This window comes from Geotrypetes seraphini, chromosome 2 (genome assembly GCF_902459505.1).
Source record: "Geotrypetes seraphini chromosome 2, aGeoSer1.1, whole genome shotgun sequence".
Taxonomy (NCBI): Eukaryota; Metazoa; Chordata; class Amphibia; order Gymnophiona; family Dermophiidae; genus Geotrypetes; species Geotrypetes seraphini.
Window position 1 is genome coordinate 363,782,869 of NC_047085.1, and position 16,236 is coordinate 363,799,104.

At 46.1% G+C, this 16,236-nt stretch overlaps 1 protein-coding gene across 1 annotated transcript in view; it reads left to right on the forward strand.

Moving 5' to 3' along the window:
* ITGA9 (integrin subunit alpha 9) overlaps nucleotides 1-15,675 on the forward strand; it is a 589,864-nt gene extending 574,189 nt beyond the window's left edge. Inside the window, exon 28 of the mRNA XM_033930560.1 lies at nucleotides 15,166-15,675. Within this exon, the coding sequence (XP_033786451.1) occupies nucleotides 15,166-15,264 (99 nt within the window). The 3' untranslated portion in view covers nucleotides 15,265-15,675. The remainder of the gene's footprint in view (nucleotides 1-15,165) is intronic.
* The last annotated feature ends 561 nt before the right edge of the window (nucleotides 15,676-16,236 follow it).

Sequence of the window (16,236 nt, forward strand, 5' to 3'; positions counted from 1 at the left end):
GCTAACCAGGTAATAAGTATAGAAACCCAACCAGGTCGTGCATGTGCAAGACCGGAGGGTTAGGACTTCGATGGGAAGATAGGACTCAATGGGAAACCAAGGTGGCAAAGGGGCCACTTCTGGTGATTCAGACAGGTCGTGACCTGTTTGGGCCGCCGCGGGAGCGGATTGCTGGGCAGGATGGACCTATGGTCTGACCCGGCGGAGGCACTGCTTATGTTCTTATGTTCTTATAAGTATGAAGAAATAAATATCAAATGCAGAAAAGGAAGATGAAAACTAAGGGCCTCTTCTATTAAACCACACTAGCAGTTTTTAGCGCAGAGAACTGTGCTGAATGGCCCATAAGAACTCTATGAGCATCGGGAGCAGCGCGGGCCATTTAGCGCGGCTCCCCGCACTAGAAACTGTTAGCGCAGTTTAATAGAAGATGTAAAATGGTTAGGTTCACATTCAAATTACTGTCTAAAATAATCTGGGATCCTTATGTATTACCCAAAAACAAAGATAAGGGGGGTGAGGGGGTGGGGAGGCAATTCTCTTAAGAATGAGTCAAGACATCAAAATGATAAATATCTGATAAACAACAGGCCTTTAAAATGAAAGTGGTATGAAGCCTTAAACTACTTATCTATAATAATAAAACCCTAAGCGCACATGCGCACTCCTATCTGCGTGTTCCTTGATCTGTATGTCCATGGCAGGCAGGAGTGCGCATGCACGTTTCGACTCCCCCCTCACTGTAAGGCAATTTGTCGTCGTCGCCCCCACCTCCTGGCGCACCCGAACCCCTGTTGACCCTCCCATCCGACCCTCTCACCGTGAGACGACCACAAACCTCCCGGCTCCAGCAGCGTCCACAGCACTCTAAACACGCTGCTTTGCAGCCTTCTACTGCCCTGATTTCCTCTGCCACGTCCCTGATGACATTATCAGAGCCGGGAGGTTTGTAGGTCGTCTCGCGGTGGGTGGGTCTGATGGGAGGGTCAATGGGGTCGGCTGCACCGCGGCGGTAGTGGCAGGGGGGGGGAGATGGAAACATGCTGCTTAACGGTTCTACTGCACAGGGGGATGGGAGGGAGGCAGGCAGGCAGGCTGGCTTTGGGGGGTGGGGGTGGGACAAAGTCTGGAAAGCAGTGAGGGGGACATAGGAAGGAGGCACTGGAGGCACTAAGGACATGGGAAGGTGGCACTGGGGGCACTAAGGACACAGGACGGAGGCACTGGGGGCATTAAGGACATGGGAAGGAGGCACTGGGGGTACTATGGACACAGGACGGAAGCACTGACATGGGAAGGAGGCACTGGGGGCACTAAGGACATAGGAAGGGGCACTAAGGACATAGGAAAGAGGCACTAAGGGCACTAAGGACATAGGATGGGACACTAAGGACATAAGAAGGCAGCACTGGGGGCACTAAGGACATAGGATGGGACAATATGGACATAGGAAGGGGGCCACGGAGAGATAGGCAGGCATGGCGCAACAGAGAAATACAGGCAGGCAGGGGGCCAGGGAGAGACACAGACAGAAAGAATGAGAGACAGACATCTACTCTAGCACCCGTTAATGTAACGGGCTTAAACACTAGTTTAATAAATAATGTGAAGTAATCATTCCAGCTGAAATTAGCCATGAAAAAAATACTTCCAATGAGAGAAAATTCATCCTTAAAATGTTTTTGAAGTATATTAATAACAAATAGATGACAAATTATGTTCTACAATCTTTTGTCAATGAGGGAAGGAAACATTACCAAGGATGGAGACACAGCAGAGAAAGTCAATGGGTTTTTTGGGGTTTTTTTTTAAATTCAGTGTTTACAGTGGAAAAACTTTATGAGAAAGATAAACCAGTAAAGACCCTAACCCCCTATTATGATCCATGTTAAAATAAAACACCAGATGAAATCATGAGAAGTGAATGAAGAGGTTACTGCCCTCCACATAAAAAAAAAAATTTACCTGTTTTATAATGTGTAAAGTGCTTTGATTGCAATCACAGAAAGGAGGTGTATCAAATTCCGTCCCTTTTCCCTATCAATTAGTGAAGGATAGATTCTCCAGGACTTAGCAAAATAGGCAACCTCCATAAAGGGATCCAAATAGAAACCAGACAGTTAAAAAAAAAACCTGCCAGACATCAGGTTTAAATAAAATACTAGAAGTTGTTTTGACAGATGAGATATTTGCACACTTGAAGAACCTATGTAGGAAAGAGTAATAGCTACCACCAACAGACAAAGCCTGTTAGCACATGTTATTTGTATGCACATTGGTGTTACCCATGCCTTCCTGTCATGAATACTAACATGCTTGCAGATATCTAAGAAAAAAAGAAAAGAAAAACTATGTATTTTTATTTATATTTTTAATAGGCTCATGGCATAGCAAGGGTGCCCAGGACAGTGGTGCCCCCTCCTGCCCTCTTTGCTGCCCACCTTCCATCCCCTCTTCTTCCCTGTCCCTCCTTCCCTTCCCCCGTACTTCTTTAATGTCCCCGGCGCAAGCAGCACCTGTAACTTGCTGCCAGCACTGGCCTCAGCTATTCCTCTGAAATCACTTCCTGATCCTGCAACCAGGATGTGACATCAGAGGGTGAGCTGAGACTGGCACAAGCATCAGGTTGGAGCTACTGCTCATGCTGGTGAGGAGCTAGAGGTACGGGGCAGGGAAGTGAAGGTGCTTGCTCATCAGGAGAGGACCAGGGGACAAAAAGGAGGAGAGGTGCCAGCACCCCCATCAAGATGGCACCCAGGGCGGTCTACCCTTACAACACCACCGGGGGTGGGAGAGGGGGTCTGCATACATCTGCTTTCCTTTTAGAATGTGCTAGCATGACTAAGCATAGACACCTTAGAGCTGGTGTGAATGCACTTGGAGTTTAATGCAAATACACTAAGGGTCTCATTCCTTCTAGCCTGCAGAGAATTAACAGTGTGCATAATAAACAGTGTAATAAACAGATGAAATGCTTGGCTCTTACAAAGCCATCAGGATCCAGAATTCCACTTTTTAAACAAGAATCTTTGCCTAGCTTGAGCAGTCCTCTTGTACTTTACCCTGAGTTGTGACTGTGGCTGTGGAGGTCTGTTCCTTCCTTTCTTCCTTGGGCCTTAACTTTGGTCTGTCTCTCCTCTGGGGTTTTAACTGCTTTAAGTTAGGGTTACCATATGACTCCAGAAAAAGGAGGACGGATTGAAACATCAAAATTTTACTTCCATTGAAAGCAATGGAAGTAAATAGGACAGATTGAGACATCTAGGTTTTACTTCTACTGGAAGTAAAACCCAGATGTCTCAATTCATCCTCTTTTGCTGGAGACATATGGTAATCCTACTTTAAGTGCGCCACGTCTTCCCTGCTAAGCTCTCTACTTCCCAGCTCTTAATGTGACACCAGCAACTTCCTATATACTTAACATGACCATTTTTTTTTTTTTTTTTTAAATCAAAACGGGACATCTATTAATTTTCAGTCCCGCCCCAACCCTGTCCCCAATTTCTTCCATTCATTTTTCATGTGCACACAATATCTTATTAATTCATCATGATAACCATAAATTTTAAAAAACCCCACAAAGCACACTGTATGCAGAGAAAATGTTAATTATCATTTACAAGTTGTTTTTTGTTTTTTTTCAAAGTTGTCAAGGCAGAAGATTTTAAAATATGCAATGTCATCTTAGTAACTATAGAAAAATAGACAAATATAGTGCAAAATATAGACAGCAGATATAAATTCTCAAAACTAACACATTTTGATCACTAAATTGAAAATAAAATCATTTTTCCTACCTTTGTTGTCTGGTGATTTAATGAGTCTTTGATTGCACTTCCTTCTGACTGTGCATCCAATCTTTCTTTCTGCCTCCTGCTTGCTTCCTCTCCCCCAGACCTCATTCCATTCCCCATCTCTCTCCGTCCCTCTATGAGTCGAACTTTTTCTCTCTCCATTCCCCCTTTCTTTCTTTCTCTCCGTCCCCCTTTCTTTCTCTCTCTCTGTCCCTCCTTTTTTTCTCTCTACTTGTCCCCCCTTTCTTTCAAAACGGTTCGTATGGTCACCTTACATATGGTCACATTAATTATAAGCTGTATTGACTCTGGGAAAACACAATCTCTCCCCAGCTTGCAACAAATAGGCTCCAATGCACCTACTTATAAGTGCGCACCTTACATAGGCTCCAATCTAGGTGTACTTGTAAATGCGTACTTGTAAGTACTTACAAGTGCATACTTAGAAGTGTGTACTTAACGAATGCTCAAATCTAGGTGTCCTTGGCTCCAATCTAGGCGTACTTGTAAGGCGTACTTGGCTCCAATCTAGGCATACTTGTAAGTGTGTACAAGTAAGTGCATACAAGTGCGTACTTACAAGCAGTGTTCCCGCTAAGCTGCGCTGGCGTGCGCTGGCGCACAAAATATTACATCGCAGCGCACAAGTTTCTCGTCACAGCGCACACACGTGCTTGCAGGCAGGCTCAGCTGGCCCCAGCGAGCTGGCAGTCCATGTAACGCGTCGCAAAGGTAAGGGGAGGCTGGGGGAGGAATCGGACGTCGGGGTGGGGGTGCGAGCAGGGAGGGGGGTGATCGGAAGAGGCGTACGGCAGATGGCAGGGCGGCGAGAGGAGAGTCGGGTGGGGGGGGGGGAGTAACACCGGAAGAGAGCGGCAAATCCGGGCAAGGCAAGACTTGCAGAGGCGTACCTAGGGGGTGCGGGGGGTCGATCCCGACGGTCCGCTCAGCTCGCCAACAAGGAGAGGCAGCCGGACTCGCGTACGCTCCGACCGCCTCTTCTTGCAAGAAGCCGGGTCTTATTCAATCAGGAGCTGCTTTGACATGCAGCTCCTGATTGGATAAGGCCCGACTTCGTGCAGGAAGAGGCGGTCAGAGCAGACGCGAGTGATTTCCTGCACTAGGCACCACATGAAGTCACCCACCGTACCACTCGATTCGGGTAAGCGCAGGTATCGGTGGGTGGCTTATTTGCGGGGGTGCCTTATTTTATATTTTTGTCTAAAAAGGGGGGGCTGTCTTATTTGATGGCCCTGCCTTATCATCGGGGAAACACGGTACTACTACTAGTAAATTAGTAATGCGCTACAAAACTGAGGCCGCACGAGCGCCATTGTTTATCTATACATGCATGAAGCAAGTTCTTTTCAAGTTTCGATCGTTTGAAGCGTGTGCATAAACTTTCTTTTGCGAACTTCCATAGATTCAGTCAAATAATTTTTAAATCCATTCGAAAATGTCGAAGCGTAAAGAGAATGAAGAGTTTGGTAGCAGCACAAAGAAAAAGCGCAGCCAATTTAAGAAGGAATGGCTGACCGAGTTTTTGGTTGACACCACGTTGCCGCACGCGAGTGGACGGAAAACAGTGGCGATGAAAGAAATATTCGAATATAGCGACACGGACAACGCATTAATTTGCTCCCTATGCCGAAAAGCAGGTGTTAACGGAGAATGGAGCACAGGGAAGACTTGGTCTGAGTGGAAAATTGATTATTTAAAGCGTCATCTGAATCATAATTCTCATTTAGAAGCGGTTCAAAAGCTTCACAATCAAAGCCGAGGTTTTCTAATGAATTTCTTGAAAGAAACTCCCGATAGTCGGAACAACAGAATCGAATACGCACAGAGATATAAATCAAGTCCAGAGGGAGTTAACATTTTAATTGATAATATATTGCTAGCGGTAAAGTTGAATTCGTCCATGCTATCCGTCCAGGAAATTCACAATCACATGGCTAAATACGTAAAAATACCTGATAGCTGGAGAAGCAAAAACTATGCTTTCGAGTTCCTTGACTGCATAAATGCCATTGTTAAACGGGAAACATTTACAGAAATCCGGAGGTCTCCTTTTCATACCCTAATAATTGATGAAAGTACTGATATTTCTGTTTCGAAAATGCTCATAATATACATTAAATTTAGAAGAAGTGGCAGCAACATTCATGAGACAGTTTTTGCTGGCATCAAACATCTAACTGCTTGTGACAGCACAGCTATAGTTGATGCTATAAGGCAGTTTTATAGTGAGAACGATTTAGATTTCAGTCGTATGGTCATGTTCACGTCCGATGGAGCATCAGTCATGCTTGGGAAGCATAATGGTGTAGCTGCAAAGTTACGTCAATCAGTTCCTCATCTTCTAGAGCAACACTGTGTAGCTCACCGCGAAGATCTAGGCATAGACGATGCATGGAAAACGATCCCATTCATGAAAGAGATCGAAACTCTAATACGCACCGTGTATACGATTTTCAGTAGATCGAGCGTACGAAAAGCCAAACTGGAGGATATTGCTAATGCTGCAGACTCAGATGTCATTTCATTTAAAGCTATACATGATGTTAGGTGGCTGTCTCGGCACTTTGCTGTAAGTGCAGTGGTTAGAAATTATGACATCCTGTTAGAATATTGTCAAGAACAGGTGGAAGAAGACAATGATCCCGTGCACAAATACTGCCTTACTAAATTGAGTAATCTGGAATTTAAAGTTGCGCTATTTATTCTCTGCGATGTTCTTGAGGAGCTTGGATCACTGTGTACCGTATTTTCACGCAAATAACACGCACCCGTATAAAACGCGCACACGTGTATAGCGCGCAGAAATCACGATGATAAGCACAAAAACTTTGGTATAACGCACTCACGATTATACCGCGCATGCTGCCCGACTCTCCGTTCACCCCCCTGACTTCCGTGCACTGCCCCGCCTCTCCGTGCGCTGTCCCGACTCTCCGTTCACCCCCCCTGACTTCCGTGCACTGCCCCGACTTTCCGTGCGCTGTCCCGACTCTCCGTTCACCCCCCCCTGACTTCCGTGCACTGCCCCGACTTTCCGTGCGCTGTCCCGACTCTCCGTTCACCCCCCCTGACTTCAGTGCACTGTCCCCCCTTGAAGGTCTGTCCCCATCCTGAAAGCCTGATGCCCCCCCCCCGACGTCCGATACATCCCTCCCCCCGAAGGACCGCCGATTCCCCAACAATATCGGGCCAGGAGGGAGCCCAAATCCTCCTGGCCACGGCGACCCCCTAACCCCACCCCGCACTACATTACGGGCAGGAGGGATCCCAGGCCCTCCTGCCCTCGACGCAAACCCCCCTCCCCCCAACGACCGCCCCCCCAGCCGACCCGCGACCACCCTGGCGACCCCCACGACCCCCCCACCCCCCTTCCCCGTACCTTTGGTAGTTGGGCCAGAAGGGAGCCCAAACCCTCCTGGCCACGGCGACCCCCTAACCCCACCCCGCACTACATTACGGGCAGGAGGGATCCCAGGCCCTCCTGCCCTCGACGCAAACCCCCCTCCCCCCCAACGACCGCCCCCCCCAAGAACCTCCGACCGCCCCCCCAGCCGACCCGCGACCCCCCTGGCGACCCCCACGACCCCCCACCCCCCTTCCCCGTACCTTTGGTAGTTGGCCGGACAGACGGGAGCCAAACCCGCCTGTCCGGCAGGCAGCCAACGAAGGAATGAGGCCGGATTGGCCCATCCATCCTAAAGCTCCGCCTACTGGTGGGGCCTAAGGCGCGTGGGCCAATCAGAATAGGCCCTGGAGCCTTAGGTCCCACCTGGGGGCGCGGCCTGAGGCACATGGTCGGGTTGGGCCCATGTGCCTCAGGCCGCGCCCCCAGGTGGGACCTAAGGCTCCAGGGCCTATTCTGATTGGCCCACGCGCCTTAGGCCCCACCAGTAGGCGGAGCTTTAGGATGGATGGGCCAATCCGGCCTCATTCCTTCGTTGGCTGCCTGCCGGACAGGCGGGTTTGGCTCCCGTCTGTCCGGCCAACTACCAAAGGTACGGGGAAGGGGGGTGAGGGGGTCGTGGGGGTCGCCAGGAGGATCGCGGGTCGGCTGGGGGGCGGTCGGAGGTTCTTGGGGGGGGACGGTCGTTGGGGGGGAGGGGGGTTTGCGTCGAGGGCAGGAGGGCCTGGGATCCCTCCTGCCCGTAATGTAGTGCGGGGTGGGGGGAGGGGGTCGCCGTGGCCAGGAGGGTTTGGGCTCCCTTCTGGCCCGATATTGTCGGGAAGTCGGCGGTCCTTCGGGGGGGGGGTGCGAGTGGTCCTGCCGGGGGGGGGGGATGTATCGGACGTCGGGGAGTCGGCCGGGCAAGAGGGCTTGGGCTCCCTCTTGCTCCGATCGTGGATGCGGGTGCGGGTGGGAGCGCGTGCGAGCGGTCGTTCGGGGTGGGGGTGCGAGTGGTCCTGCCGGGGGGGGGGGATGTATCGGACGTCGGGGAGTCGGCCGGGCAAGAGGGCTTGGGCTCCCTCTTGCTCCGATCGTGGATGCGGGTGCGGGTGGGAGCGCGTGCGGTCGGAGGTTCTTGGGGGGGGACGGTCGTTGGGGGGGAGGGGGGTTTGCGTCGAGGGCAGGAGGGCCTGGGATCCCTCCTGCCCGTAATGTAGTGCGGGGTGGGGTTAGGGGGTCGCCGTGGCCAGGAGGGTTTGGGCTCCCTTCTGGCCCGATATTGTCGGGAAGTCGGCGGTCCTTCGGGGTGGGGGTGCGAGTGGTCCTGCCGGGGGGGGGGGATGTATCGGACGTCGGGGAGTCGGCCGGGCAAGAGGGCTTGGGCTCCCTCTTGCTCCGATCGTGGATGCGGGTGCGGGTGGGAGCGCGTGCGAGCGGTCGTTCGGGGTGGGGGTGCGAGTGGTCCTGCTGGGAGGGTGAATCGGGCGTCGGGCGGGGTGGGAACTATGTTTTAAAACTTTTGTATACCGCGCTCACGCATATAACGCGCGAGGGGTATGCGCGGTAGGTAAAAACGCGTATAACGCGCGCGTTATATGCGTGAAAATACGGTAAGCTTCTTCAGAAGAGTTGTTTGGCACCTTTGGATGCATTCCAGTTCACTAAAGCCAAATTAAGGAAACTCAGATCTCAATATCTGGGAGAAAAACCACATTTCAATGAAAATGTTGAAACTCTCATTTCATCTTGTAATTCTGTAATTAAAACAGATCATATTCTTACATTTATTACACAAACTTGTGATCATATGGACAAAAGATTTCCTGACAATGAATTAGAGGACTGGCGTGTTTTCGACAAAGACTGTATCTCAAATCCGTCCAACTTAGAGGAATTTACATTTGGAAACGAACAATTTTCACGATTATCTAACCGTTATTTTCTGTTAATGAACAAAGATGATGAACATTGTTTCAAAAGGCAGCTTATTTCAGAATATTCGGAGTTCAAATATATTATTGCTGAAAAAGTAAAAGCAGGAGCTATACAAACGCTTCAGGAAATGTACAATTTTGCTCAGCAGCATAAACAGTTCAGTGGACTAAATGCTCTATTAGACGTGTGTGGCACCTTTCAGGCTTCAAGTGCCGATTGTGAGAGAGGATTTAGCTTGATGAATGCTATAAAGACAAAGACTCGTAATAAGTTAAGAGTAGAACATTTGGAATGCCTAATTAGAATCAAACTTTATTTAGCCACAGGAAATAATGTAAACATAGACAGTGTTTACAATTTTTGGAAATCAGAAAAAGGCAGAAGAGAACAATCTTAATAAAGAATTTTGTGCTTTCAAGAATTAATGCGTTGTTTTGTGTTCTTAAAAATATTATTTAACGTTATTTAATTTAGCGTGTAGGCCTAAAATTCCTTTGAATACCTCGTCCTCATGTATCAGCAACTTTGACAACATATTTATTTGGCTCATAACTTGCTGGCGCCTAATATTTTTAGCTCACAGTGAAAAAAGTTTGCTCACAACACCCGCCCGCTTAGAGGGAACACTGCTTACAAGTAGGTACTTACAAGTGCGTACTTATAATTGCGTACTTATAAGTGCTTATGATTTATGGGTGGATTCTTAATGTTTACTTCATGAGTTTCCCCATGACTGATTTTGTCCACTTAGAGCAAGTATAGTATAAGTACTTATAAGTAAGCACTTTACATAGGCTCCAATCTAGGCTCTACACCTACATATACTTTATATATATCCATATAATATATCCATTTATATATATCAAATACTGTAAGACTTATTAAGAAATGGCCTTTGTGATATCAAGACTCAAGAGCAGGTTTTTCTATTGTAATCTGTAATTTATAATCTTGGAAAAAATTTTTTGAGGCTCATTGAATTTAGGGTTATAATTGTACCGCATAAAAATGTTTGATTTGATTTTTAATGACCACGTTTAACCTATTTATGCTGATTTTAGAACAGAGGAGTTTGGTGGGGCGATTCCCCATACCTAACGTGACCATTTATTTTTTTCATCAAAAGGGGACATCTATTAATTGTCAGTCCCACCCCCAATCCTGCCCTAGCCCAGAGTCTGTATCCACCTTTGCTGCTGTTGTTTCTCTGGTGATTGCCAGAAACTTTATCTTTGCACTTTGAAAGTATTTCTGTTCTGCAGAATGGACGATTGCATGGTAGAAAGATGTGGCACAACTGGAAAAATGCCTATTTTTGCTTGCTTCTCTTTTCCAAGGCTTTACTTTTTTTAAAAAAGCTTTTTTCTAATGAAATAGTACTGTAAAAATTCTGTACAGTATGCCAACTCTGCCTGATATGGGGTTATGACATTATAGCTAAGTATCAAAGCACTGATAAATGCAAGTAATTATTTTTCTGTATACAATTTACTAAATAAAAAGTTCTTGTCATAAAAAAAAAAACCCGGCCCGCCGCTGCATACCTCCCTGCTGCTGCTAATCACGGCCCAGAAGCCTTCTTCCCAATGTCAATTCTGACATCAGAGAGGACATTCAGGGCCAGCCAATCGCTGCCTGGCTTGTCCGGAACGTCCTCTGCGACGTCAGAATTGACGTCGGGAAGAAGGCTTCTGGGCGGTGATTACCAGCAGCGTCAGCAGGGAGGCAAGAAGGAGAGCAGGGGAGAGGGGTTTAAATCAGGCGCTGGAGGGAGGCTTTTTTTTTGCGGCAGGGAGGGACAGGAAGCCATCGCCAGTCCCGTTGTCCCCGCACACAGCTTTGGGACGCTGTCCCTGAAAACGGGACATTTCAGTGTCCTGAAGCTGTGTATGGGGGCAACGGGACAGGGGATCCCAAAACGGGACGTATGGTCACCTTATATATACTATAACAGGTAGGGTTATTATATGTCTTGATTTACCCGGATATGTCCTCTTTTTAGAGGCCTGTCCAGATGTCTGGACAGATTTTGAAAACCCAGCAGTTTGTCCGGGTCTTGGAAGGCAGGCCCCAGCTCTGCCAGAGCTCAGGACCATGCCTGGAAGGCATGATATCACACACATGCGTGCATACTCAGAGGCCCTCCAGATGCAGCCCCAAGCTCAAGGAAGAATAGGAGATGAGGTTTGTGTGGGGGCAAGGTAGGGTGAGGCTACGTGTCCTCTTTTTTACTTAAACAAATATGGTAACCCTAATCACAGGCCTTTACTTGCATATGTGCACATAAATGCACATATATTACATTATATTGTGTTACATTAGTGATTTTTATTCCGCCATTACCATGTGGTTCAAGGTAATGGCTCGTAAATGTGACCCATTTCTGGGAAAAGGTGACTATAGTTCATAAGAATTGCCCAATGTCCATCAAGCTCAGTATCCTGTTTCCAACAGTGGCCAAATCAGGTCCCAAGTACCTAGCCAGATTCCAGGTAACAGATCCAAAATGTTAAGAATGGCTGATTTTTCATGTCATGGTTCTACAAGGAGACTGAAAAAGTTATATGTTTGAATTTCTGTAATTAAAAAAAAATAATTCACATAAAGGATGGAGTTTGGATTCTCGTATTACAAATTGTTTGCTCTAACAGAATGAAATAAAACCTCATTTTTTTTTGTTTCTGCTGACTTTTGTCTCCTTTTCCAAGAGACGTAGCAAGGGCGGATATTAGCATCCACTTTACAGAATTTACCCCATTATGGCAGGCTTTTACAAAGCTGGGCTACCAAGCGGCACACACTAATCCCCCCCTTTTACAAAACTGCAAAATCGTTTTTTAGCACCGGCCGGCGCGCTGAATGTTGTGCACTGCTCTGAAACTCATAGAGTTCCCATGAGCGTCAGAGCAGTGCACCGCACTAAATACCACTTTTGTGGTTTTGTAAAAGAGGGGGAGGGGGGGTAATTTGTTTATTGAAAGATTATATATTGCTACTAATGATTGGGTGGTTTACATGAGCTTCTATAATGTTGTTACAATACATGAGCTACGATATATGAGCTTTAGTAATCGTGTTATTATACAGAGTTAGTGTTTCCGTGATGGTTATCCATACATGAGCTTCAGATAGTGTTATTTGATACTTTTGGTGCTTTTGGGCATCCTGGTATGGTGCATTTACATATCCTTACCAAGTATACAGTATTTACACACTATCTTCACCCTATATATGCACATTTTATAATACTATATTTACCCTAAGAGGTTCATAATTAAAACAGAAATATGTCTAAAACCCATCTAACGCCTCCATTGAGCTGGCATTAATATTTTCCACGTGGGGGTTAGCGTGCGCTAATCTTCAGCGCGCGCTAAAAACGCTAGTGCACCTTAGTAAAAGGAGCCTTTAGTCGTCCTGCAGGAATAATCGAAAGTTTAACGAGACTGCCTAGATGGAACTTATATGTTGTGACTTAGGCGATCTAAAAACAGGTCTAAGTGACCAGATAACCACTGCAGAGACAAAGTACAGACCCACAGCTGAGGCAAGTGCTGGCAGCAAGTTACGGATGAGAAGGGAAGGAGGGATGGGGAAGGAGAGGTGAGGGGAAGGAAGGTGGGCGGAGAAGAGGGCAGGAGGAGGCGCCACTGTCCTAGGCACCTTCTGCCCTTGCTACGCCACTGCCCCCCCCATTAAAGAATTAACCTCCATGAGCCTATTAAAAATATAAATAAAAATACATTGTTTTTCTTTTCCTTTTTTCTTAGATATCTTAGATAGGGCTTAATTATTGAAAAAGCTTAATCAGTGCCGATAATTGGCAATTAGCACTTTATAACTGGCCTAAATTAAAATTAATTGGGTAGTAGGAACCTAATTCAGTAGGTGCCTATGACTTTCAGGTAAGCATCTAGTCCAAGGCGCCTACTGGAAAGTGGGCATGATTAGGGTGTGTATATTGGGCATGTTTTGCCTGTAGGCACCTAATGTGGACTTAAGTGCTGGTATTTAGGCCAAGAAAACTCTGGCATAAAAAGGGAGTGCCTAAGTCCAGTTTAGGTGCCACTAGGCCCAATAATATAAACAACTTAAGATTGGCAGGTGATAATTACCATGTTCCTTGCTGTTTACGGCCTTCAATATCTGACTTCACGGAAACCCTATTTGCTGGTATAATTAATATATATTTTATTAACAATCAATAACAGTACTCATAAAAATCATTGTGCTTTTTCACCTATTTCTTTAAAAACAAGCTTACAAAGTTTCTTAGAGGCTGTCTGTCTGGGTTTATATTTCGATAGTAGAAAGTTTACTTAATTTCTCTTTTGCTATTTGTACTCTTGGCAGGTCATTGTAAAAATTTAATAATAATAATAACAGTTTATATATCGCAGGACCATGAAGTTCTTTCTGCAGAATGAGAAAAGCTGCCCAGCTTTTCCTCACTAAGGGCTAGATGCACTAAAGTCAACAATTGTCACTAAACTTGTTTTCACAGCTTTAGGGACGATCGCTTTTACCGACCAAACGACTGCTAGACCTGTCGATAAGTCTGCCTGCTTGATTTTTTTTCAGTGGCAAAACAGGACCTTAGGCCCATCCTCATGCATCACATGAGATACAGAGGGAAGAGCCTTAGGCTCCTCCCCATGTATCACATGATGCACCAGGAAGGGGAAGGCCTTCTTTTTTTTTCAGGAGCAAGAAAGAGTAGGGGATGTTGGGGGGGGGTTGTTCGGTGGTGCTGGGTCCAGGACCTGGTGGAAGCCTGGTATGGGGGGTATTTGGCCAGGCAGGAGGGAGTAGGCATTCCTCATGTCATTTTCGCTGCCATAGCGGGGTGGGGGGTCACGGTGCTGGTTCGGGGGGAGGGGTTGTTGGGGAGGGCCATTAGTGCAAGGATCTTTTTTCTATTTTTTAATGGTGCAGATTGAGCGTGTGTAACACATACATGGAGGAGTGTGTGGCACAGTGGTTGAAGCTACAGCCTTAGCACCCTGGGGTTGTGGGTTCAAACCCCGCACTGCTCCTTGTAACCCTGAGCAAGTCATTTAATCCTCCATAGCCCCAGGTACATTAGATAGATTGTGAGCCCACCGGGACAGATAGGGAAAATGCTTGAGTACCTGATTGTAAAACCACTTAGATAACTTTGATAGGCGGTATATAAAATCCTAATAAAGCAAAGCAAACACACATCTATGCCATTAAAATAAAAGAAGCCCTAACAGCAGTGACTGGAGGCTGCTTCTGTCACTGCTGTTAGGGCTCTGCGCATGTGTCAATCGCTCACTGAGCGATTGATTTGTTGGGTTTGCATGCAAATGATTTGCACCTCTGTGCAAATCATTTACATGCAAACTTGGTAGCACATTGATCGCTGGTCTACAGTAGACTACGAGAGCTCAAGGCAGCCATTTCCTATGAGCGATCTGCACGGGGCAGTATCGTGGGAAGATTGTTCCTGCCCCGAAAACCCACTAGACCACCAGGTAAGGCTTAAGGGGGGGGGGGGCTTACAGGGCTTAAAATAGCCGTGGATAAGTGGGGGTTAGGGGCACGGTTTTTTTAATATTCACGGGCCGGTTCTGCCCCTCACCCCCGTGGATACTGAGGGAGAAGTGTAGTTCATTAGTTCTTTGTCTCGCATATGGTCATCTTCATCTGTCCATTTTCTTGATGCATAAAGTAGTCAATCATTGCAGTCTGGCCAACTGATGACTTCTATGGAAGTTTGCTTTAGCCTTTTGTTTGCTAATCAACAATTATAGGTTTTATAACATAACATAACAAATCATTTCTTTACTGCATAACCGGTAAGTTCAATACGGTTTACAAAATTTGACAAAAAATACAAGCTGAAAAGAGTTAATTAGTTGGCAAACATATGTGTCTTTAATTGCCTTTGAAAATGATTATAAGATATGGAACTTATGAAAATGATTATAAGATATGGAACAATTTATTGCAATATTCTATTTTGAATGGTGACATTGTTCTCTTTTTTTGTTTCTCAATTTCCAGATGGGCTTCTTTCGTAGGAGGTACAAAGAAATTATTGAGGCTGAGAAAAGCCGGCAGGAGAATGATGAAAGTTGGGATTGGGTCCAGAAGAATCAGTGAATGGCCAGGGAAGTCCCAGTCATGTGACACACATTGCTAGCTGATTGGTTCTGCTCTTGTATCTTCCATATGTGGAAGAAAAGACTCTTCTCCAGATTTTTCGGAGGCGCATTGAAGCTGTGTTCTTTCTCATTCTAAGAAGCTAGGGAGAATATCCTGAGGCAACCACTGCAGCCATGTCAAGTAACTTGACCGGTCTACGCTTCCTAAAAGAGATGAACTATGAACTTTAGCAACCACGCTGCAATCCAGAGCAATATTTATAAATTCAACATGTGGTGTATACCCTCAGGGGAGAACTGTTTCCTAAAACTATTTTTATAAGTATAAGCCTTTTATACTGATTTTGTCTTTCCATTTGTATCGATGATTTATTTTTTCTGTTAAATATAGTTTATACAGTTCACTCAAGCACTGATTTCTGGCTAAAATCTTATGTAGAACATCACAAAGCAGATCCACAGGGTTCGGCAGATGTGTAGATCCTATATAACAGAATGCTGTATTTTTCATATTTTAGTTGAAATTAAATATTGGACTGTGAAGTAAAGGAACTTTGAGTACCATCAGCATATGAGATACAGTAGAAACTATTGTTGGCTAATTTTGATAGTGTAAGGAAATGTATAGCATATTGCAGAAACAGAAACCCTTTATCACACATCTTGCAGAGAGAGAGAGAAAAACAAAGAATGTAAAGATCTGCATGATAAGCTAGAAACATATATTCTTGCAAACATATAGTCCCGTCCCGTCCCCCACATTCTGGGTTTTTCCTGTACATGGAGGCCGCTTTTAAAGTAGCAGTAAACTGGCCCCTTTTTCCATTTTTTTCCATTAATTGCCATCTGCTATTTTCCCCATTAGCACGTGATCCCCTTCTGCCGGCTGTTTTGTAGGTGGTAAGGGCTCCCATGCAAACCATATGCTAGTTGGTTGGCACACGGCGATATGGCTGCATTAACCAAGTAG